Genomic DNA, 25,717 nt, shown 5'->3' on the forward strand with positions numbered 1-25,717 from the left:
CCCCGCACCCCCACCACCCCGGGTGGACGTGGGGTCTCCTCCCCTACCCAAAGGGGCCGTGCCCACCTCCAAGCCCCGATGGGGCGGCGTGAAGGCACCGCGACGCCGGCGGTGGGCAGCGCCCTCCCGCTGCCGCCCCCGGCGCCGGGGGTGGGCAGCGGGCGGGGAGCCGGCGGGGGCCGGCCCGGCCCGGGGGAGGGTCCCGGCGGGGGCGGTGCTGGCAGCCTCCCCCGCCGGCGGTGGACGCGGGCCCGGCGGCGGCTCGGGGGCGCTTCGGCCGCGCTCTGTGCTGCAGCTGGCGGCGGCCAGTGGGCCATGGGGGCAAAGAGCCTCAGCCTCGGCGTCCTGAGCCTTGGCGTCCTGCTCCTGGCCGCCGCCTCGGGGGCTGCGGAGCCGCCGCCGAGCTGCGAGGGCGTCCGGAAAGTTTTCCGGCTGCGGCAGCTCGGCCCCCTCAGAGGCATCCCGGAGTCCCCGCGGGCAGGTAAAACTAGGGGAGAACTTGCCGGGGGCAGAAGGCGCCTGGAGCGGCGGGAGCCGGGGGCTGCCTGCGGCGGCTGCTCGGCTCGCCCGGGGCTGCCCGGCCTGGGTGCGGGGACGGCGGGTTTGAATTTGGTGCCGCTGGCGGTGATCAGTGGGTGGTGCCGGCGGCGGGGCAGGCGGCGGTGGGTCTCGCCGGTGCTCGCTGGCTCCAGCTGCAGCTCCGCTGGGCACCTCGTCCCACCCCCCGCCCGCGTCCTTGCGGCGGGGGAGCGTGCGGGCGGACCTGGCTCTGTAGCTACATTGGGGGGTTGACGGTGCCGTTCTCGTGCCGCGCGGGATGCCTGGCCCCTTACTCAAGAGCGAAAATGCTGTTCTCGGGGTGTGGGCCCTGCAGAAACTGGAACACCCCGACACCTGCCTAAAATGCCCTTGCGCCCACTTCCATGCCGTATTGTGCGGCGCAGAGGAGAGAGCGAGCGAGCGAGCCAGCTTGAGTTGGGGGGTCACCCGGCTTTCAGCCCTCCGTGGGCAGGCCCAGGTATATCGGTGCCCGTGCAAACCCTGAAGGAAGGGGAGAGCCACTGAACTGCGTCTTGGACTGGTGGAGTTACTCTTGTGTGAAATGAGAATGATTTACACGACTGCAAGTGGTTGGATCTGCATGTTTTCTCTGCTGGATGTCTGCCTATTGCTGTAACTGAATAAAATTCCCGGGAAAGTAATGACTTAAGTAATGGCAATTTGAGTACATCCTACCATTTATATCAGCAATGAACCTTTTTTAAGTAGATACCAAATGATGTGACAAAGCTTGTATGTAATAAGACATACCTTCTTAGATTTGGGCGTTGTTTCCACCCTTGTGAGAACCTCAGTTGATTTCAGTGGGGCTAATCACAAAATTAAAATGCAGATATCTTCGGGGTCAGGGATATAGGGCTGGAAAATGCTTTTCTTTTTTACACACGTATCTGTAAAGTGTGTTCATGTTTAGATGAAAAGTTAACTACTAAATGTGAGTCAGTGCTTTCCTGACAGAAAATGACTCTCAGTGCAACAAAAGCTGAATTAACATCCCCCTCACTTTAAAATATCAATAGCATCTTCCTTTCTTCTTTAAGATAATCTGTGTAGTTTTTATTAACTCTGCAAGTTGAGATAAAGCATACTATGTTTATTCCTAAAGGAATAACTTCAAAATACAGCTTTTTTTATGACTCTAATTTTAAACATAACAGATAATCCGAAACTTAACACACTTGATATTACAGTGTACAATTTACAAATCAAAGTACTGTATTTAGGTTACCAGTACATTTGACAACATGCGTTGTCTTCTTACATTGTCCTTACCTAAAGATTTTATTATTGTCTTCATTAAAAAGAAAATAAACACTTTAATTGGAAAGCCTGATTAGGTACTGTGAAAATGAAGATGTCTGGAAAGTGAAATGTGAGTCAAAGCCCTGTCAGTGATTTAAATCTTTGTGTTCATTATTTGTGTGAGTAACATCAGTATGAATGATATAGTATCAGTTTATCTATGTTCTTCTTATTCCATAGGCTAGTGAAACTATTACACTTTCTCTGCCATTGTAATTTATTTTGATACCATACATCCACTTGTATACTGGGGACAGGGAGGAAGCATGTTGCCTCAAGAGGAAAGAACCTTATGTATGTTTCTTCTGTGCTGCTCTCTGATTTCCTCCCTTCCCCTATAGTATTTCTGTAACACCACTCTCATTTTCTTCTTTTGACTTTTCTGTATTTCCTGTTCCTGAAGCAAAAGCTGGTTTTGAATTATAAGAGTAATAAAGGAATTCCTGTCTCTGCCGCTGCCCCTGCAAGCAGCAGTCGGCAGGAGGTGCGGTACAGCTGTGTGGTCAGCAGCCTTTTGCTCTTTGAAGGAATTGTGTTGCTGTGGGCAGCCCAGAAAACACCAGCCCTCAAGGAGCCAAGTACAAGCGTCAGAGTTCACGCTCTCAGTGGCTTTGATATCAGAAGAACATGAAACAAATAATTGTGAACAGTAAAATCTATTCAGAATTAGAGATGACAAGAAAGCGGGGATTAAATGAGTGTTTTAGAAGGTTTAGGTGTGATTAAAGGTATTCGTAGGCTGGAAACATAATGCGAAGAGGAAAGAAATGTCACTTTTGCTACTGAACTTCTATATTAAACCTCCTTTTAAGGCAAGAAGTGAAAAATATTTTAAAACCTTTCCCGATGGCACTTAGAAATGTGTTTGTGTATAATACACACACACAGACGCATATAAACACTTTCTGTAGGTGTCCACTTGTGAAAATAGGTGTCAAAGCTGCCTTTATAAGGCTTAGTTCAGTCGCTTAAGTGTAGGCATCTGGCACCATTTGAATTTCCCTGGCGTGTCTGGAATATCCCCATGGGGCCGGCAGATGTGATACCTCTGAGAGACCTATTTCTGGAGCGGCAGCAGGCGGTGGGTGGGATACCTTTGGCGTCTCAGATGCTCCTTGTGGGCAACTGCACTGCACAGTCAGCGCAACCAGTGGCATCTAGGAGCTACTCAGCTATCAAACATTAGGTGTCGACTTCAGAGCTAGCTGCGTAGGTCCTTTGCCTGTATTGTATTGCCTACATTTCTTTATTTTAGTGATACCTCAGACCTAGCTTGTAGAAGGACACCTTCATTTAAATGGCTTAAGCTGAACCTCACCTTTTATGTGGGGAAGGATCACTAGCTGAAAAAAAGTGGGTATGTTGGTTGGTGTATGGATTTGGATACAGTGTAAGGCTACCTCTACAGTCAATGAAATTATAGGGAAGAAGATGGCTTATATTGGCCTTGGTTTTTATTGTGTATACTAAAAGACTGTAGCATTCACAATTATATTTTTTCTTCTTCTTAGTGGTAATAAAAAGTAAGTAGCCTTGTATCAGTAAATCATGCAAATTGTAATTCTGTTTCATTCGGGGACTGCCATGTGTCCATATTTTGAATATATGTTAGTTCAAAAAACTGCATTATTTTATATAAGTTTTGCAACGATTGTATGTAGTTCATGTATCTTTAAAGGAGCATAAATATCTCTATCACCGTATGCAAAAATGCCAGATAGATGCACAAAGGTGATCAAGGGATTTGGGAACCACAAATTTGAGTTTGTGTTATCATTCACATAACACAGGATATCATGGTGTTGAAATTGGCAACTAATATTAAAGATAAATGAATATCTTTAACAAACCCAAGATTTTTATTGCTACCCCCCAGCAATGAAGAAACTTGGCTAACTGTGCTCAATCTTTTGTAGCAGTGATTTATGAACTATAGTACAGACTTACGCTCAGCCCCATCACATGCTATATTGAAACATTTATCACTTTCATACTGATTTTAAATGTTAGCTGCAAAAGTACTTTGTTTTTTCCTGTCTGGTTCTGCGTGACAAGTGCGATGTTGTTGGGACTGTACAGAAGAACCTCAATAATTAAAAGTCCTAAAAGACCCTTTTCATTGTATGGAGAATCAAACAATATGCAAAGCATGAAGTAAATATAAAAAGGCCTCAACGGTTTGGGTTTTTTATTTTATTTTTGTGTATGTATAGGACTTGGATTATTTAAAAAAATAGTTGTTGTCTGCAAAATACATTTTTTTTTTTACATATTTTTATTTCCTATGCACAATTTCTGGTATTGCAACCTAAACAACTTTCTTGAAGAATTCCACTCTCTTACCTCAGATATACTACTAAAGGTAGAGCTTTTAGCTGATTTCAGTTGCTAATTTTTCAGACAGATTATATGGGAGCTCTCAACTGTCCTCGTTCTCTTGGTTGCAAATATGATTTCTTCTTTGATTTCCTTCTCTCAGAACTGGTAGAACAGCACAATAGGATGGACGTTAAACCAGTCACCCATGCCTTCTTGACAAAGGGCTACCAATAGGTATGTGAATGAACAAACTGTCAGGCTTCTGTTTGCACCAAAATGCTGAATTCCATGGCTTATTGAAAAATGTTAGATTTGCTGGAACTGTAGAATCAAACAGTTCCTGATGAAGTGGAAAATAGTGCTAGAGAAATTTTTACAAGTTCTCAGCAGGTTCTTTTCATTGTTGTGGAGGGTTTTTTGGGGTTTTTTTTTGGTTGCGTTTTTTTTTTTTTAGGAATCAATCCAGGCTTTTCAGCAACCTTTGGGAGGTCATGTATGAAGTTGCGAGAACAAGAAACATAATGAAGAGTGAAGGCTCTGTGATTAGTATAAATTTTATTGCAAAAGTTTTTTGATAGAGAATTGTTATGCATATGAAATTGAATATGAGAGACCAACTATGCTTGAAGGATGAGATAATCTCAGAAAAAGTTGGTATGTAATACTCTTGTTAATTCAAGTTAGAAATATTCTTGCTAATTCAGCTTAAAGTAGCAATAGAAGTCAGTTTGAATTCCCGATCAGATTACTTCGATGCAACTCTAAGATAATTTCTGAATTTTAATTTGGGTTTCTAGTATGATTTACAATCAGGTAATTTGGATTTTGGTTCTATCTGAAGTCAAATCAAGAATTTTTTTTCCTTTTTGGTGTGTACAGGCAGGGGTGCTTCTAGTTACACTATTTGTCTGACTGACATTCAGATCTCTGGAAAAGGATTTAGGCAGAGACGAAAAGTGAGTTGCTTTGTCATATCAGTTATTGATGTTCATTATATCACGTCTGTTCTTGTAAAGACTGTTGCCTACAACATATTTTTTTTTTTTGTGTGTGAACATACACTGTTGGTTTCTGAATGCAAGTAGTATTTCACCTCTGGATCCACAAAATAATCACTGTGAAACAATTCTTAAATTTTGAGATTAAAACCAATAAAAAAATGGGCTCAACTACGTAGCACCTTCCCCATCTCTATCTCCCGTATTTCAGCTTCTATAGGAAGACAACAGTGCTCAGTAGCCTTAGGACTTGATGTGGTTGGGATGACCTGGAAGGTGGTGTCCATACTGCTAAATAGAGGACAGGGGACCAACTCCTGGTTCTTCTGCTGAGTGGAATAGAGTGGCTCATGTCTACGTTGCTTAAGGCTGATATCCTGTAGAAGGGACTGACTGTCCTTGCTAGATGGGTTTGCCCTTGAATCTTCTCTAGATCCAGTATCGTGCTCTTGTAATGCCAAGGCACTGTTGATTTTTAGGGTTCTCTTCCACCGCAATTCAAGCAGTCTTAAAAATACGAAGGCTTTTTGCAGGCAAGGAGTGTAGTGTAACATGAATGCACATTTTGTGCCGTGAGCTGTAGTGTGGATATATGGATGGATGCCTATACTTTGCTAGGGTGCCTGCTAGTAGGAGGATGGTCTTAGAGGATGTTAGGAAGGAGCCAAACCTATACTACAGTGTTGCCTATGGTGTCCTCTGAAAGCAATATGTAGAATGCACCATCTCTAGAAGTGCAGCTGGGCACTGCATTGAGAGAAATCCTGGCAGCATCTGAACAGAGCCACAGAAGGAGGTGAGGTGATAGTTCAGCAGTGTGGACAGTCAGGGCCAGATGCTGGAGTCTGATCCCTGCCTCTTTTATTTAGCAATGCTGAAGTACTTTACTGCAATCATAATGATGGCAATTAATGCTAAGTCTGGAGTGGTGCTTGTAACAAAAATGAGTTAACAGATATTAAAGGGCAAGCACAGGGAGCACTCATGTCTGCTACAGGTTACAAATCCATTTTGCAGTAAACCACTGGTTTGAATAACTGCTTCCAGGCCCTATGGCGTTTCAGTGCTGGCTTTTAAAAGACTGTTTATCGTGACAATCCTAGGTCTGTTTTGGGATTTTTCAGACTCTGGATTTGATCTCGTGGAAGTATTTGTCTAAGTAGACAGGCAGAAATTAACCACACATCTGGTATTTTCTCTTCCTGGCAATTAACATGCTCATCCTGTCAGCTCTTGTTTATCTCAAGGTACTGAAAATATGGATTTGTATGGCTAAGACCATGAATGAAAGTTTGAAATCAGTTCCAGATCTTCTGGAAATAGGTAAACCAGTATCTCAGAATACTTACATTTTATTCTTGCTGAACTGTCTTTTCTACACCCATGTAGATTTTTTTCAGTTGTAAAACCTTTCTGATACTATGTTTACTATGTATACATATGCTTATGTTAATATATATTTATTACAGGCTAAGTTATTTCACTTCTCGCTGTCTTGTGATCTTGTCTAAAAATAGGTCGCGGTGTCCAGCCTTCAGAATTTGGTACTGAAAAGAGCCAATATTCCTTACTGGTGCAAAAAATGTTTTCTCACTGTATTTCAAGCTGTTGCTTGTTCTGTAGCTCTATAAAGAAACAACTCCAAAGCCACTCTGTGGATTTTGAGCAACCACTCCGTTTTTAGTCAGTTGGGTTCTTTTGCATGTTGTATTTGGTTACTTTTTCCTGACCATTGAAAGCAGCTGTGTTTAATGAGCTGGAACAGAAGTAGGTCAATAAAATGTAGTTTATATGTACGTGATTAGCAGTCTTAAAGTATAAAAAAAGTTCCCTTAGGGTTGGGAATGATATCCATGTTAAAAAGATGCTGCTTAAAAAAATACTTACCATAAAATCTAGGGAATAAAGGAATATTGAAGAGTCAGCTGAAACCATAAACAAATATTCATTATTATTTTAGCATTTTGCTAAAAGTCTAAATGTCTTCTGGAAGCTATTTTAAAGCCCATAATAAGCCTAGATAAAATTCCATATTAGCTCCTGCTTTACAAGAGGCAAAGTGTGGAAGGTTTGAAAGCTAAGTAGTGCCTAACATTTGCTTAAAATATTAAGCACAGTTCAGGTAATAGGGCTGATCTTTAGGTTATTTAATTTTAATGTTAAACAAGTATTATGCATGTCTGTGCCTATTACATATGGAACTGCATATGAGCAGATGCTGTGTATATTGTTTGTTAATAACTAAAACGTGGTAGTTGAAAGGTCGTACATATTGGAAAAATGACACAGAGGTTTTGTGCAAGATCTGCTTTTCTGAACCTCGTAGGAAAAAGGAGATCATTGCTTCTAAGAAATAAAGCTACTGTTTACTTGTGAAAGAGTCACATATCAAGTCAGTAGGAGAATGAGGAATAGCACTCACAACTTCTAATTTTTGCTTGGTTTAACAGCTCAGCTACACACTTCTGATCATGAAATTATGGTTTATTATACAACAATGCCATTGACTAAAATGATGCTATATGCAACATGATGTTATTTGCATTTGAGGTGAAGTGTTATTATCAAGTTGCCAAGTTTTCTCTCTTAAATCTTCAGTTCCAAGCAGAAGGAGGACTTTTATATATAGCTACTATCTGCTAAGATTTGGAGGGTAAGGTAGGTCATCTTATATAGATGCTAGTAAGGTGGGTTTTTACTGTTTTTAAATACTTTGTAAACCAAAACAAAACCTTTCCCAAACTCAACACAGCTATATTCTTCACTGGGAATAGTTGTAAATCTCCTGCTGGCATTTGGGCCCATATACAAGCTGTGTTGAAGTTTGAAGATTGAGCAGTTTTGTTGGGGAGACTTCTGTAATGCACAAAATTGTATAATGTCTTTCTAATGAGTCACTTATCAGAAAACCGTAAGACTATAGTGATGTAAGAGAAGAAAAATATATCTAGTTGGGAGTTTCTCTTTTCAGCCCTTTTAGAGTTATTTTTATTTCTTAAATTATTTGGTATCTAGACTGTGTAATAAGTTTATTGAAGAGCTTAGTACTCGTCCACTATAGTATTGTCTGGAGTAGTGTGAATTGTAAAGACTATGTTATGTTGTAGAAGAAAAACTTTTCCAAACCTCGTTTCCAAACCTAGAAATAATTCTGGACATGTAGAAGTCTAACACGGAATTATCAGACCAGGTAACAAAGTAAGACCAGCTGACCTGCACTTTACTCAATTACATTCTTGCTCTTTTGAAGATAGGTGCAACATTTACTTAATCACTGGGAACTTGCACTGGGTCAATAGCTTTTCAAAAATAACGGGGTGGTCTCACAATGACTTCAAACAGCTCTCAGCACCTTTGGATACATCTCATTTGGTCCCGTAAGCTTGTATGGGCCAAGATTTCAGAACAGATCCCACACTCAATCCTCTTCCACTACTGCTGGTTCCTCTCCTACTTAACCCATGTCTCCAGGCACAGAGGCTTGGGCTTGTTGGTGAATACTGAGGCCAGGAAGGGAGTGAGTACCTCAGCCTTATCCATGGGCACTAAATCACCCACTCATTTCAGTAGCAGGCCCACCATTCCTGGTTTATTCTTCTGTTGTTCAGATAGTGGTACAAGCTCTTGCCCTTGGTATCTCTTGCCATTTTCAACTGCAGTCGAGCTTTGGCTTTCCTAACACCGTTCCTCCGCACCTGGGCAATGTTTCTATATTGTCCCTTATAACCTGCCCATGTCTCCACCTCCCATTTACATCCTTTTTGCAGTGAAGCTTAGTAATGGGTTCCCCATTTACCCAAGCCTGTCCCTTCATAAGTCTACCCACTGGAGTGTCAGGATGGACTGTCTGCTTGGACAAAGAAAGGATGGTCCTTAAAGACCTGCCAACTATTCTGAGCAACCTCACCCTTCAGTGCTGGATTCCGGACGATCTCATTTGCCAGTTCCCTGAATAAGCAGGTCTGCTCACTTGAAGTCCAGGGTCCGTACTCTGCTACTCTCCTTCCTTGCACCCGTTGGGATCTTGATCTGCACTATTTCATGGGCACTACAGCCAAGACTGCTATTGATTACCTTCCCCATGAGTAGGTGGTTCTTCTCTGTTAGTATCAATCCAGAAGAGTGCCATACCTGGTTGACCCATCTAGCTTCTGTGATACGAACTTGTACCCAGTCCCCTCCAGAAATCTCCAGGTTTGCTTGCATCCCTCTGTGTTCTACTTCCAACAGTTGTTGTGAGGTTTAAAGTCTCTCATAAGAACCAGGATCTTGCTTTAAAGAAGACTCAATTCACTTCCTTATCCTGAGCTTGCATTGTATCAAATTCATACCACAATGTCATTCTCACTGGGCTCTTCTTTGGTCCTGGGTCACCACATGCCATCAACCAGGCTGTCTGCTCCATACCTTCAACCTGATCCTCTAGATGAAGAGCAACCTTCCTTCTTCCCTGCTCATCTTTCCTGACAAGCCTGTATCTGTCCATTGCTGCACAGTGGTCTCAGTTATCCAACTGTGTCTGGTTCTTTTGGGCATGTGCAGAGTTCCAGCTTTGCCTGTTTGTTTCCCAGTGGTAAGGATGTTACAGGAACTGCCAAATCCAGCAGATGCTGAAACTCCTCTTGGCTGCTGAAGCCCTGCTCGGTGCACTCAGAGTTCACTAGTGAAGTTCACTAGTGAAAACACGCCCTCCCTCTCCAACTTACAAGCACACCCACATTCATGGATCCTTTGAATGTCAGCATTGCGGCCTCCCAGTCTAATATCCATGACTGATTCCCCTTAACTGCTATGCCAATCTCCTGCTCTCCTCTCCATCAAGTTAGTGCAGCTTGATGTTTGCTAGCGAACAGATGTGTGCACTTGCATATTTGTCTCATAAGCTCCTCCACAGATGCAGATCCCTTCAATATTAGCATGGGCTCTCTGTCTTCCCAATACCCATGCCCAGACTCTGGGCCTCCTTACCCACCACTGGCTCAGACACTGAGTCTTTGCAGGCCTTCTCCTGCTCAGTGGCTATTCCATTTTGAAATTTGCTAGCAAATTACACAAACACACACAGGATTAAATTCACCAGGGAAATATAAACACATTGAGGTCTTTGCTGTTTCTGGCATTTAGACCTCTCACACCTAAGCATGCACATAGCCCCTGGTCTCTCCGGTTGCTGGTATGTAGATCTTGCAGCACTCACGAATAGGACAGAGTAAAATTATACATAAAAGTTAGTTAAGAGAAAAGTTAGTTAAGTTAGTTAGTTAAGAGTTAGTTAGTTAAGAGAAAAGGCTTTATTAAGAAGATAGAATAGACCGTGGTGCTCAGGTGCAGTACTCAGTGAAGTAAGTATACTAACTGGTCTTGCTTCCATGTGACCAACCCCTTTTATCCCCCCTTCCCCTCTATTTTTGCATGCTTGTTTATCTTCTCATCCCACCTTTTCCCCACCTTTGGCTCTTACCCTAAACATCCCATAAGGAGTTTTGTACAGTCCCACATCCCCTTATGAAACCGCATAGTAAGTTTCCCACAGTCCCAAGTATCCAACAATACTCAGGTTAGTCTTGTTTCCCCTTCCTCATCAGGTACAATGGTCAGGCTGACCCTCTCTTAAAGACTCAAGTTCCTTTATAGCCCATCAGTCAGTGGCTGACAAGTTCTGTTCTTTGTTACCGTCCTTGTTATCACCTGCTTTTTAGTGTTTGTGTGTCTGTGTTTATTTAATTTGTCATTTTTCTTGTTGCTTGCCATTTCTTTTATACTGAATAGTTAACTGTACATTCAGGATCAATATCAGTAATACAAGGGATAAACACAGTACTAGACACAAAATGTTAATAAACACCTGCAAATTTCTAAGCACTTTTCTTTAACTAATTCCAAAACTTTCTAGTCCCCTCACCCCACCATGGTTACATGCAACCCCCACACCGGCCATGCAGGCTCCCCTGGGTGCACACCCCTCCTGCGGGAGACATGGCTGCCCCAGCTTTGTGCACCCCTGCTGCTCCCAGCACCCCACTGATGCACCCCCCCAGCGAGGAGGTGTTGCTGCACCGCAAGGTGGGGTCCCTGTGTGCTGCCAGCCCGCTGCTGGGTGCAGGCTGCTCCCGGCGCCCCATGGGGAGGCTGTACTGCCTGGCCTGGGCAGGGGTCGGGGTGCCCCATGGGCACTGCCAGCGGGGACAGACTCCCTGCGACAGCTCCTGCTTCCTCTCCACCATCTCTTCTTGTTGTCAGAAATGTTTGTGCTTCTTGCCAAGGTCACTCCTTTGTTTCAAAACCCCTGTAATTCCCCAGTTAATGTTTGATACAGCTAATGGTCATCTTCCTCTTCAGCATGATGAGTTTTGGGCAAATGACTCTCTCAGGCGGTTTTGCAGTTTTGGTGCACCTTTCTGGTGTTAACAACTGCTGTTGTCACAGATGACAGAACAGCTGAGGGAGGAAGGCACCTCTGGAGATCCTTTAGGGGAGCCCACTGCTCAAAGCAGGGTCAGCTTACAGCAGGTTGCTCAGGACTGTGCCCAGTCTCCGAGGACAGAGACTCTGTGACATCTTAGGGCAACCTGTTCTAATGTTTGACCATACTCATGGTGAATTTTTTTTTTTCTGAAGTGGCTGCTTTGCCAAGGGTGGTGAATGGTTTATTGCATATTTAAATTAATAAATAGGTTGTCTGAAAAAGAATAAATTAAATTAGTTTTAAATAATCTCAAAAAGCATTAACTTAAATTAGAACACATCACATAATGCCTATATTGTGCTTGACTTGTTGTCTTTTAAGTAAGAGCTGAGGAAAAAATGTAGTTTCAAGAAATCTGTACCTCTTAATTAAAAGAAAAAACGTCAAAAAACTTACTAATTTGATTCAGCCCTGTAAAATGTGAATGCTTTTATGTTGCTAGTCAAACAAGTTGGTGTATGTTACAACTGAGGACAGAAATGAGAAAACATGGCATTCTTTTTTTAAAATCTTTTTATTCTGCACTAGGAATAGAATTGAGTTGAACATAATGACCTTGCTGTGATAAATGTGTTCTCAAAGGAAGGTCAAAAAGAACAAAAATAAGTTCTGATCAGGAAATATAGAGCCTAAAGCCAATCAAGAGGATATACGGTTTAACATTTTACATTTTCAGGGTAGGGGTTCTGGGAAGAAGCGTGATAGCTCTGTGTGTGTTTAATGTCACTGACTTTAATCAATACTAGAAGCTAAACAACTATAGCACTTTCCCCTTTTTAACATCAGTGAATTAATCTTCGCTACAATAACAACTAAACCAAAGTGTATACTAGTCCTGAAATTACAGTGGCTGGTGTCTGTCCAAGCTCCCTCATAGTCCGTGTGGGTAAATCTTCCTACCCCTGTGCTGGAGGGGGACGTCAAGTGCCTGGTGCTCAGTAAGGACCTGAAACATGGCCAGCACGCATGCGAGGAGGACTCCGTATCTGGAGAGTGCTGCTGCATCCCACAGCTAAGATGTGCCCAGGGCCAGGCAGAGCCCAGACCAATAATTACCTAACAGAATTCATACTTCCCGAAGAAATCGCAAATTAAATTTGCAGTCCCACCACTGTGGTGCTGACAACGTTAAAATTCAGGAGCCCCTTTTCTCTACTGGTGTGCTCTGATTACTGTGCATTGCCCTTCTCCACACAACTCAAAGCAGAAAAAAAAAAAGCAGTGGGAACATCACAACTTACAAATTATTAGCTTCAAGTGTGCACTCTGCATTCTTTGGAGGGTTGCTTCATTGGTTGGGTTTTTGTTGTGTTATCTTTCTTGCCTTGTGGCTGCTGCCATCCTTTTCCCTAAGGGGCAGCAAGCCAAAAATTTTACCCTGGCTCTTCAGTAATAGTTGATGCAATTTAGCTAACTGCCAGTCTCATATAGCTGATTCCCCCCATGCCCACACATACACACACGAAACAAACAAACAAACAAAAAGGCATTGTCTATGCTCCATTTGGGTCAAACTTACTCCAGCCACTTACAAACCTTGCTGCTTCTTTTAATAAACGAATGGCGTATGTCATAGCGAAAGTCAGAACTGTTGTTTGTAATACTTTGAATACCATGGAAATACTTATGTGATGCTCTAAAAAAGATATACTTGATGTTTCAGACTAGTATTTAAGATCACAGACCTAGTTCAAAACTATAGTCAGTAAAGACTGTGATCAATCTCTGCATATGTGTCCCTAGAGAACAGCTAGAAAATCTAAATTCTCGTTGATGATGTTAATACAAAAGTGTCTGATTTTAATTTTTTAAATTATCTTTCTGATTCTTTATGCTTTTCACTTCAACTATACTAAAATAGCTAACCTAGCCCTGAAAAAGTCTTGAGTGTATTCATTATGTTCCACCTGCCAATTAACAGTTGAACCTTCAAAGTTTTTCTGCTTTTAAGACTTTCTGTGCTTTATTAATTCATTAATTCTGTTTGTGGCCTTGAAAATGTATTCCATATTGGTATGCTTACTTTTTTGTCTAAGTTCATCTCTGGAAAATGTGTATATTGGACACTCCATCACCGCAAAGAAGCAAGTTGTGAGAAGTGTAGCAGAGTGCAGGAGTCTTCAGTGTGACACTGCATAGTTCTGCTTTCTTTGTAATCATGTTTTCAGCTCGTGAAGAACGACACAGGGAAGTCCTAAAGCAGACAATGCTTAGTAAATTAATCTAGATTAATTTATCCTCCTCTTCGTCATTTAATTCTAGCTCAAACTACTGCTGTGTTTCTTATTCTGACAGATTTGTTGGGCTCTTATAATCGTACTTAAAATTTTTTGAGGTTAAGAAGAAAATAAGGATAGTTAGGCATGTTAAACTTAAAGTATGAAATCAAGAAATATGAAAATTGCCGAGAGTTGTGCTAGAAAATAAAGATTTGTATTTTATATAATTATATAATTTCATTAAATATTTATGAAGGAGAGGTATATGAGATTAATGGATCAGGGTTCTCGGGCTCCTTTGTGAAATTGGAAGTGGGAGGAGCATGTTGAGAATGATTGCTTCCAGCGTCTGGTAGAATAAAAGGGTTTGGAAGCTAAAGCCATCATGAGGAATCTCAGCACTCACTGTAAACTGAAGGAGCATATTGCAGGAAGAGTGGAGAAACCCTTTTTAGAATAATATAAGAGCAGTGGGTTATCTTCTGGATATCTAGAAATGAAATAATTTGTTCAGAGTTTTTGTCCCCATAAAACTGATGGAGGTTTGAGGGAAGGACAAGCTCAGGGTTGTTCTGAGTTAGCTTCTGTGTCAGTCTCTTAAGTAGGTGCTGAGTATGTTTCTTGACAAAGACAGACTTTGGGCAAGGTCAGTCATGAATTTAACATGTATCACATAGTAAAATTTCTTATAGCCCTAGAGGTTTCAGCAACACAGGAGTTCATAATTTAATCCAGATGTTAGTCTGATTGGATGAAATGATGAATTTGTGCCTAACTGTTCAGCTTCTATTTCTTGAGGCCATCTTATAGGACAAAAATATTCTCATAATAGGCTATTTCCATTGCAGAGTCCCAATTCAGCTGTACTTAATGGATATATTAGTTACCAAATGTAAGTTTGAGCAGCAGTGTTAGTAATGATGTGCCAGACACCTCAAAATTCATGCATCTGGGTTAAAGAATCTCTTGGTCTTAGATCTGTAGTATCACAAGTGACCTCCATCCCCCCTGCACTCTTTCTTGATAAGTCATGCTGGCTAGAAACTTCTTTATGAAGATAAAAGACTTTCCTGGAACAGCAGAACTGGAGTTTTAAGAAAAAAAAAAAAAAAAAAAAGTACTGCAAAGAATTGTAAAATTGGTTGGTTTGTCAACATGAGACCAATAGACAAACACTAATAGGATATATGACTAATTCTTTCTTTTTGAGCTCTCTGCTGATTTGTTTGAAGGTTAGTAAAGAGAAATCATATGCACAAATAATTAAAAAAAAGAGAATCAATTTTTAAATAAGCAAACATAAATAAAACCTTTCCTTTTCAGAAAAGAACCTAAAGAACATATATGGGAATATAGAATACAGTAAGTCTGAAATTGGTATGCCATTGAAATGTGTCCGAACAACTTAATAACATGGTTCCTCTCTTTTACAGTGTCTGTTACATGACTAGGTAGCTGCCTGCCTTTTTTCAACAGTAGTGAGTTGGTTTTTGTTACAACCAGAAGATAATATTCAGTAATCAAAAAAGAAAGAAGGCTGTTGTAATGCAATACGGTGAATATTGCTATCAGTATAAACATTTTTTTCTCTTGAGGTTTGTCAGGTGTATTGCTGCTGGCATACTACAGACTATACCTTGGCTTGTCTTGTACTGTGATAGTGATAAACTCTTTGAGAACAAAAAAAAAAAAACGGGAGAGAGCGAGCTGCATGTCATACCTGTGGATAGACCTTTCTGGTATGATGAGTAAATATTGCTGCAGGCTTATTTATCATTCCTTTAATTTATTTGTAGGTGGGTGGTATATTAGTCCAGTTTGCTGCTTGCTGTTTTTACAGTATTTTATTTTAAAATTCTCATTTGCTGTAGCTAATACTTACATTAATTAGTATTCAGTATGACAGCTAATCATGAGCAAGAGGATTTAAAAGGATTAATAGAAACTTGCAGTGTTTTATTTCCTTAAACAATGTCAACTTAGAGGTATTTTGCATTAGAGTTACTGCACCTGAAGTTATATGTGTTTTATATACATGCAGCATAACTCACCCCTGGAACAGGTGGTATTAATATAGCTTTGATCCTTACATTTCTTGACTTGAGTCAGGCACCACTGATCTGTTCTCTTGACCCATTCCCTTGAGTAACCTGCTATCTCTTTCCAGAACCAAAGCTTGCTGAAGTGATCACCACTGCCCTGATAAAAAGATTTAACTTTTAAACAAGTGTGGTAAGAGCTACAGCTATAGGTTGCAGAAAAACAAACTTTCATGTAGTTCAAGTTCCAGCTTTGCCTGTTTTAAATCCTGGATGTGGCCAGCCTTAAGCCATTATTTTGTGAGGAAAAGTGGGATGAGAGGAGCCTTCAGTATTTTGGGGGTGGGGTCGTGGTGTCTAGGACTGGGAATGTGGGAATGCTGTAGGAAGGCAGGGGTGGTCAGCAGTGCAGGGGCCTCAGTATGGAGAGCTGGTATGGATTGGGAGGTTGGAGTCAGTGAGGTCAAAGGATGGAAATCTGGCTTGGAGAAGCATGGGGCATGCAGGAGGAGAGGGAGGCTGTATATAGGTAGTTGCATGGAGTCTGAGGTTGTAGAGCACTGGTGAACTGTATTTTTAATACTCATACTAAAAAATATTTTAAGATGCTCATTAACGTTGCTTGGAGGCAAGCAGCTTTGTTTAAGGCTGGCTCTGACACTAAACATTTTCTTTGCATACATAACATAAATACTAGAGTAGCTAATAGATAAATAATTTAATAGACCACTGTTATTTTGCAGCTTTATTTTCATTCTTTGGCTGAATTGGAATGTCGGAGGATGGAATATATATGTTTTCACATGGCAAGAGATCTGTAAAGGCAGCCAGCGAGCAGAAATTACTTAGTTTGTAAATTGTAAAAATGTACATACTGAAGGATATGGAAATTCCATTCTTAAGTAAATGATGAGGATAAATAGCCTTCAAAAACCTCAAGCTGTATGAGGAAAAAGATATCTTGTAGCACAGTATAACACTTAAGAAATGAAATTTCTTGATACTCACAGAAATTCAGTGATTCATACCTGCATTAAATAGAGTTTTAACTTTCTGTTGTGATAGTGAAGGTGTTCAACTTCCTGGACTGTGGCTTGTAGGTGTACTAATCACTGTGTGTTGAACTGCTACTGGAAACCACTTCAAAGAGATTTACAGAGATATCACTTGCCTTAGTTCATTTTCACATCCAGAGGTTACATTCTTACTTTTGCCTGCTACCATGAAGGCAATCTCCAATTTGTGAATTCTCTACGGTAGTAGGATTTCTTAAAGTATCTACTGCTTTTCCTTTAACTTAATGATATTTACTGCAGCTTATGTCTGTGAAACGAATTTATTTCAAGGCACACCTTTTTACCATGGGCAGTAAACTGTTCTTGTGTATATGGAGTCAAACTTGTCTTCATAAATACAGAATTATATCAATTCCTCAGCAGCACTTCTCACTAAAATTAATTCGTTTTGCCTGAAAACTTACATCATATGTCCTAAAGCATGAAGCAGAAAAGATCTTTTAAAAATTAAGAGAAATTCTGTAGTATTTAATACTGAAGGTTCAAATGTATCCTCCTTCCACACCTGCGTTTGGATGGAGGGACCAGGAATTGTGAGGATGGAAACCACTGATGCCAGAAGGACATGTTCAGCAAATCTGAGACCATATTATCTGCAATTAGCAAGGGAAATTTGTTTATTTGTCATGGGAGTGGAATTACTTCTGTGTAATATCATAGTGACAAGTGTTCATCCAGGACTCGGATAACTCCCTTTTTTTATGGTCCATATCATTTGCCTGTTTCATTCTGGTCTTTGTACTTTTCTAAACGTGATTTGTAAGGAATCTTATGGATCTTTTCTACCTGTCTAAATATGACACAGTGGGTTCCTGCTTCAGGATTGGGATTGCTGTATGTAAATAATAACATTTTTTTCATGCTGTGTAGCTGAAATGAAGTGCCAGGGCTACGAATCCCTTCATTAAGATTGCTTCAACCAACATATGGATAAAGGGACATAAATTTGATTTAATGTATTTAAGCATTTTGCCATTCTTCCAGAATGTTCCCATCCAGCCCTCAGTAACTTAACTTTTCTTTCTTAGCTTTCTGGAATATATTATTTAAAACATCTAATTTACATAAGATAACTAATGGAATATTTAGGGTGCAAGATGTGTAAAGCCTCCCTTTCCCCATAACTATATTCATACTACCTTAGAATGATTTATCAGAGAAAAATAGGGAAAAAAAAAAAAAGATTTAAAAGGAATGTTAAATCTTGTAGATTTAGTGGTAAGGAAATAAAAGGTTAAATACAAAGAGGTGGTGTAAAAGCTGGAAGTGAGTATAGAGGCAAGGACGATGTGGATTTAAGTTTTGACTTTTGAATTTCTTACTTTTTTTTCTTCCAATCATGATCTTCCCTTTTATCTATTTTGAAGAAAGAGTGATGCAAATACACACAACCACAGAATTAGAACTTAGTCCACAAAGAGGATAAAAGTTTCTTACTATATTTGCTAGAAATCTTGTGATATCTGTCAGTGAAACAGTGTATCTGAGAACAGAATTTAGATTGGACAGTTACATTTTGTATTAATAGAATTTAAATTCTCACATCTTTTTCATGAAACGTTTGTTTCCTCATTTTTAGAAAGCATTGTTTAGATACAGTCTAAAAAAGATTTTAAATACTACATGATAACAACGAAGGTGAACAAGGTATTTTCATGCTTGATTATGCTCCAGTTATTAAAAAAAATATGAAACAGACAGTATAACATACTGAATTGCCCCTCTTGAATTTCAGTGTGCCCAAAGTTTGAAAAGGTATTCCTTTCTGGGAACATTTCCAGACCTGTTAGTGAAGTAGTGAATTGGCATGACATACATGGGAATGTCAGACAATAGAGAAAGACACAGTAAGAGAGATTAGACTGGAATTTAGGACTGCTCCTATCAGGAATGGGCTTTCCACTGTTGTGTTTGTAATATTTAGCAGTAGTTAGCTCTTTCCAGTCCAAGATTTACAGAAGAACAAGAGTGCCAGCCATGAGCTGGCCCAGCAGTTCAGGATTCTAGATCACAGAATCACAGAATGATGTGCAATGCGTAGCCAATGTATTTTACCAACATTAGTTAGCAATCTTCACAGCTAGAATAAGATTACAGTGTCAGGGAAATTATATGACATTAATTAAGTCTAATAAGCATACTCTTCCCACAGAAGTTTAGTTAGTATCCCCTTCTATTTTTTGTTTAACAAAACCAGATGTCTTTAAAGCTTTGAGTATTTCTTTTTTTTTAACATAGGTATAGACACATAAAAAAAGTAACTGTTTTCTATGTCTTTGTGTATTGCGTACTTCTGTTTTGTAGTAATAATGTAATTATCTCTTTCTCTAGGGGTTGATCTCCAGGTTTGCACTTCTAAAAATCCAACATGTTGTACCAAAAAGATGGAAGAAAGATATCAGACTGCAGCAAAGCAAGATATACAGCAAGTGCTTCAAACATCAAGCGCTACGTTAAAATTTTTAATATCTCATAATGCAGCTGCTTTTCAAGGTAAGGCTTTCTGCTTTTTGTTTCCAAACTTGTGCACACTTTTCTTGATTTTCATCTTTGGTTAGTTTATGCATGTAATAAAATTTATCTGTTAATTTTTAGTTTCTCTATGCTTTTATGCTTTCACAGAAGGAGTACTGAATCATGCAGGTGATTAGAAACTGCATTGCTTTTGGAATTTGTGACTTTTAAAAATAATATTTGAGAAAAAGTAAGAAATTGCTTTGATTTAAATTGTAAACCAGTAACTTGGTGTTTCTCTTGAACTTCTTTAATTTGCATGATACTAAAATGCAAAATTATTGCCTGGAGTGCTACAAAAGAGCGATTTTGTTATTCCAGTATTTCCGGCCACCATGCTCTTTATCTTGTTCTAATAGAAATACTTGGGTAGTTTGTTTTTGAGGTTCATTTTTGGGTTTTAGTTTTGTAAGCTTTTGAGTTTCTAAAAAAAAAAAAAATTTCTGATTTTCTAAAAATAATTAAAAAAAATAATTGGAGTGGCAGTTGTTCCAACGCACAATAGGAAGCTATCTGATAAATTAATAGTTATTTGGGCTGGTGGTGGGATTGCCTTTTAGCAATTACCCTGCATACTATTCAGTTTTCTCTGAAGTAATAAGGCATAAGTTAATGCAGAAGTTGGTTAGGAGCTGCGAATATGTGAGAAATAGTGGCAGTATGAGGTTGTATGGGGTAGAAAGGGATATGGAGTTCACATGTGTTGAGGACAAAGCCCTACAGTCCTGTCATTTGTCTATTAATGTGTACTTACAGCTTTAATGACCTCTTGGTTGTACAGGATAAGATGGTAACTTCGTACAGGCTTAAGAAGTTGTCGTTCTGGTGACTCTCTTCTTTTTAACCTGTGAAGCTAAAATGGTTAGCAGAATGAAAACAACTGCCTAGGGTCATAAAATGGGCAGCAAAGTTCACTTTGTGGTCCTAAAGCCTTCCCTTTTTGAAATTTAGGCTGTCTAACACTAAAACCAAGTTGCAGTTGCTCTCTGCCTTCTGGGAGTATTGCCATTTAGCCTGCCTAACACAGCTGTCAATGGGTGTCATGGTCAGGAGATCATTGGTAAAATGTGCAAAGAAGTCTCTCCTTCCCTCTCTTCTGTCTTAGTTCTTCCTTCCAACTTCCATATATTAGCTTTCTTTTTTGCACCATAATAGTATAATGTGTTGTATTGCTTTGCTGACCTAGTGCTGTAGACTCTAGAGCTCAGTAACCAACTGTACTTTCCTTAAGTGAGTGCTGTACTCTCTGCCTTGGTGTTTTAACACCTCCTCCTTTCCCCCAGCCCTAGAAAAAAAACAAAACAACAATGCACTAAAAAACCCTTAGGTATATAGATAACATACTTGTGCAATCCCAAGATTTCTCATTCTTCACAAGAATGGGATTTAACTGACATTTAAGTGAAGTTAAGTGAAATCAGGACCCAGAAACTACATTTCTGTTGCTTTTATGTCCTGAGGGCCTCAGTCAGTGGAGTGTTTTCAGAGTACGTGTGGTGTACATCTTCCCTGTAGGTGAGTTCTCCCTGAAAGACAGGGGTACGCATGCCTTTGAGGAGAAATGGTTGTGCTTCCCTCGGTTACAATCTGAGCAGTTATTCAGGGTGTGGGTTCTAGGCCCTTCTCAGCTTGTAAAGATTCAAATTGTATCACCTGCCAGTCCGGGAGGATGCCCTAAGCACCAGTTCAGAGGCTAATGTGGAACATACGCACTTTCCCAGTTATGCCATTTTACAGTGTAGAAAGGAATTCAAGAAGCACTGGCCCAAAGAAAGGAGCCTGCCTCTGTAGCCTCGTGATGGTACGTCCTCCTTATAGAGGGATGGTTTCAGGACTGCTTGAGAATTACAGTTTTTCATTTTTTTGGTGAAACACATGTGGGCAGTTCTTGTTGCAGGAATGCAAGCCATCCTTCCGAAATGTGTAGCCTAATACTAACTACTTCTCCCACAGGCCTTCTTTCATCATTTGCTTTTAAACAAGTGTTTTTCAAAGCATATACTTTAAATTATATTTATTTTATATACCTTATACACTTCATATATTTTTAAAGTACATGCTTTAGTACTTTTGTCTTTAATTTCCTAATTTTATGTAAAGAAGTATTGGGGCCAGTTCTGTTTAATATCTTTATCAATGATTTGGATGAGGGTATCAAGTGCACCCTCAGCAAGTTTGCAGACAACAGCAAGTTGGGCAGGAGTGTTGACCTGCTTGAGGGTAGGAAGGCTCTGCAGAGGGATCTGGACAGGCTGGATGGATGGGCCCAGGCCAATTGGATGAGGTTCAACAAGGCCAAGTGCCGGGTCCTGCACTTGGGTCACAACAACCCCATGCAACGCTACAGGTTTGGGGACGAGTGGCTGGAAAGCTCCCCTGCAGAAAAGGACCTGGGGGTGTTGGTTGACAGCCGGCTGAAGATGAGCCAGCAGTGTGCCCAGGTGGCCAAGAAGGCCAACGGCATCCTGGCTTGTATCAGAAATGGTGTGGCCAGCAGGAGCAGGGAGGTGATCATGCCTCTGTACTCGGCTCTGGTGAGGCCGCACCTCGAATCCTGTGTTCAGCTTTGGGCCCCTCCCTACAAGAAGGACATTGAGGTGCTGGAGCGTGTCCAGAGAAGGGCGACGAAGCTGGTGAGGGGTCTAGAGAGCAAGTCCTATGAGGAGCGGCTGAGGGAGCTGGGGTTGTTCAGTCTGGAGAAGAGGAGGCTGAGGGGAGACCTTATCGCTCTTTACAGTTAACTGAAAGGGGGTTGCAGAGAGGTGGGTGTTGGTCTCTTCTCCCAAGTGACTAGTGACAGGACAAGAGGAAATGGCTTCAAGTTGCGGCAAAAGGGTTGTCAGTCATTGGAACAGGCTGCCCATGGAGGTGGTGGAGTCACCATCCCTGGAGGTATTTAGAAGATGTGTGGATGAGGCGCTTAGGGACATGGTTTAGTGGTGGACTTGGCAGTGTTAGGTTTACAGTTGGACTTGATGATCTTAAAGGTCTTTTCCAACCTAAATGATTCTGTGATTCTAAGCATAATTGAGAGAGAATATTCTGTGGATTATGGTATTATTTAGATTTAAAACCTTGTTTAACCTTGAAGTAGTTATTTGTGGAAAAACATGCTGTTGAACATACCACTTGTTTTTGAAGAATTGCTACCGTTGCTAAGTAAAATTCAAGCTAAATGATTTCAGATTCAGAAACCATAAAAAGGTGCTGCTGCTGTTTTTTGGGTTTTGAACTTGAGGAACATCGTAAGACATTATACCTGGCCTATATTTAGTTTTGACCCTGCTTTGAGCATGAGTTTGGACTGGAGACCTCCTGAAGGTCCTTTCCAATCTGAGTTACTGTATGACAGGGTGTCTATCTCAGTGTTCACCACCAAATCTTCAGGCATTCCCTTTCTATTTAGCTGAGGCTGGGCTGTGCAGCTAGGAGTGTGATTACCTCTTCTGCTACTTTGGCAACTGGACAGACATCTCGGCAGTTACGCAGAAAGTGTGAAGGGGATTGTTGGGCTGTGTACAGAGGAGAGCAGGTGTCGTGGACTTTGCCATTGTTGTCACCTCCCTTTTTTTGAAGTCTGTTGAGGTTGGATGCCTTGGCCTAGAAGAGGTGGACTGGATTCAAACAGAACAAATAGCTAATGTTTTCTCTTTGTTTCTTACATATTCAGTAGAGAGAGGTAAGCAGTTAAAAAAGTAATCTGTATCTGCTTCTGGAGGTCTTCAGAGGTGTGTTTTCTCTCTGTATTAGGTACAGTCTAGAGATCCTGAGAACTTCAGGATGACTAGTGACTAGTGATAGAACGAGAGGAAATGGCCTCAAGTTGCAGCAGGGGAGGTTCAGGCTGGATATTAGGAAAAATTTCTTTACTGAGAGAGTGGTGGAATACTGGAATAAGCTGCCCAGGGAGGTGGTGGAGTCACCATCACTGGAGGTGTTCAAGGAACGTGTGGATGAGGCATTGTGGGACATGGTTTAATGGGCATGGTGGTGTTGGGTTGGTGTTTGGACTTGATGATCTTACAGCTCTTTTCCAACCTTAGTGATTCTGTGACTAAGTACTCAGTACTTTAGGATGACGCTGTTCGTGAAATGAGGCATCTATCTGTCTGCCTGTCTGTCTGTCTATCTATTAACTGTATGTGTGTGCATATATCTTTATATGAGAGTAAATATAGATATATTGACATATCTTTGTCACCTTCTAATGTTTTTTAAAATTCTGTGGTTCTATATTGTGGTAAGTGCTGCCTGCTGACAGCAACTCTTTATTGACAATTTTTAAATGTTGCAAAAATGCCATGGCTCTTAGGACATGTCAAGCTACATGGTGCAAATTGCACCACTTGTGTACTGCTTCCTAGCAAGTACTGTTACAGTTTTTTTCTCACATTTCAGGTGGTTTCAGAGTGTGTATTTTCTTTTTCAGTGTGAATCTTGTTTCTTTTTAATACCTTTGAGGAGTGGTAAGGGAACAGAAAGATAGGTGAGAGTGAAGTTAAATAAGATATTAATCTGGTAAGTGGGAGATATATTACAGAGAGCAAGAAATCATTCTTCCCTTGGGAACGGTGACTGGACAGCTTAAGCTATGTGATAATCATGTTTCAAGACAGTTGTTTTGATAGGATTACATTCTTGCACATCTCTGCATTTTTAGTATTTATTATCTTAATAATAACTGAGACAAAGATTGTGAATGCTGTACAGGAATTGCCATAACATCTCCATTCTAGTGGTAACCATAAAAACAAATGCTTTTTTAACCTTTATTTTATATGCTGTAGACGTATATATATACACACACACACTCCTTTTGCACAGTTCTTGGATGTTAAAGTTCACACTGACCCTTGTCTATGCCTTCAAACAAAAGAGGAAGAAGTGCCACCAGGGTCAACCCTTGCATAGTCACAATGCAGTGCCAGTTTCTGTGTAGCGAAAAAAAAACCCTATAGTTTGTAACAACCTGGAGAGGAATCGAATAGTCATCTAAGCATCTGGTGATTTGGAGTGGGATGGAGCTCTGTGCAACACAATAGAAGATCTTGTGTCACTTCACTATTTTTCCACACAGACAGATTGTAACCCTTTAAACAGTGGCAACGTATGGCATAGGACAAGATAGCAGCTTGTCTGATTGAATGGGAAATTTAGAGGTAACAACTAGGTTGTAGAGTCTGAAAGCAAGTGGACTTTTATTTGCACTACTGTATTTGGCAACTCTAGTACTGCGCAATTGATTTAAAAACATGGAACTGTGAATCATTTATGAATGTGGCAACCTGTCACCAAAACAGTGGACTTGGCAAGTGTGCTTCTGTAAGAAAGAGGTAATAAACTGTATTCTTCAATACAGCATTTCAGGACATTTTTACTGCTATGTAGGAAAACTCTGATGCCTTTGTGATTTAAGTTCTGGAGTATATTGAATCGGGTTTTCCTGATGCAGTTTCATGTTATTCTGTGAATTTATTACTACACAACAGATCAATGTCCACTTTATCCTAGACCAGAATTAAGTGAAGTCGAACTGTTATATCATATTGTTTGAGGTCACAGTACAATTACTACACTTAAGTATGATAACAGTTGTAGTCAGTAGGTAAAATAAGTTGTATGAACTAGAAAATGTGTTGGAATTCGGATGGTATTTTGATTCCTTTATAATACAAAAGCAAGATAAACAGTATGCTAGTATAACTTAGAATTGGACCTAGTATGTCTACATATACATAAACCACAGCATGAAAGGGCTGTTGTAAGTGCAGGAATCTGGAGATTTAGATTAATACTTAGAATTTCATTATTAAACCTGAGTTTTATTTTTGTATTGCAAGCAAGTCTTTTAGCATTCTAGAGGGATTTACTTCCATTGTATCTCATTCTTGTCTTTTAAATACTTATTTGCATACATGTATGCTGTGCTACAGGCATTCCTGGGATATATACACTCACGGATTTAATGGGCTTCTGTAATAACAGTTTTCACGACATCAGTCTTTTCCTAAATTGTACTTTTTTAACGTGCACTTGTGCTCATGGATTCTTGTCTCAGCCTGTCTTTATTTACCTTCACTTAATTATTTCTTCTAGCTGCGGTAATACCAGAGTTACAATTAAGCTAACATAGGTACACTGTTCAGACTCACATACTTGGTGAATACTAAGATTTTTTCATAATCATATTTTTGTTAGTACCCAGTTAACTATTATTTGGTTT

The 25,717-nt window shown here is 40.4% G+C and overlaps 1 protein-coding gene across 1 annotated transcript in view; it reads left to right on the top strand.

Moving 5' to 3' along the window:
• Nucleotides 1–315: 315 nt before the first annotated feature.
• GPC5 (glypican 5) overlaps nt 316–25,717 on the top strand; it is a 772,839-nt gene continuing 747,437 nt past the window's right edge. The window contains exons 1-2 of the mRNA XM_059824335.1: nt 316–481; nt 19,312–19,473. Of these exons, the coding sequence (XP_059680318.1) occupies nt 316–481; nt 19,312–19,473 (328 nt within the window). The remainder of the gene's footprint in view (nt 482–19,311; nt 19,474–25,717) is intronic.

Source organism: Gavia stellata, chromosome 1 (genome assembly GCF_030936135.1).
Source record: "Gavia stellata isolate bGavSte3 chromosome 1, bGavSte3.hap2, whole genome shotgun sequence".
Classification (NCBI taxonomy): Eukaryota; Metazoa; Chordata; class Aves; order Gaviiformes; family Gaviidae; genus Gavia; species Gavia stellata.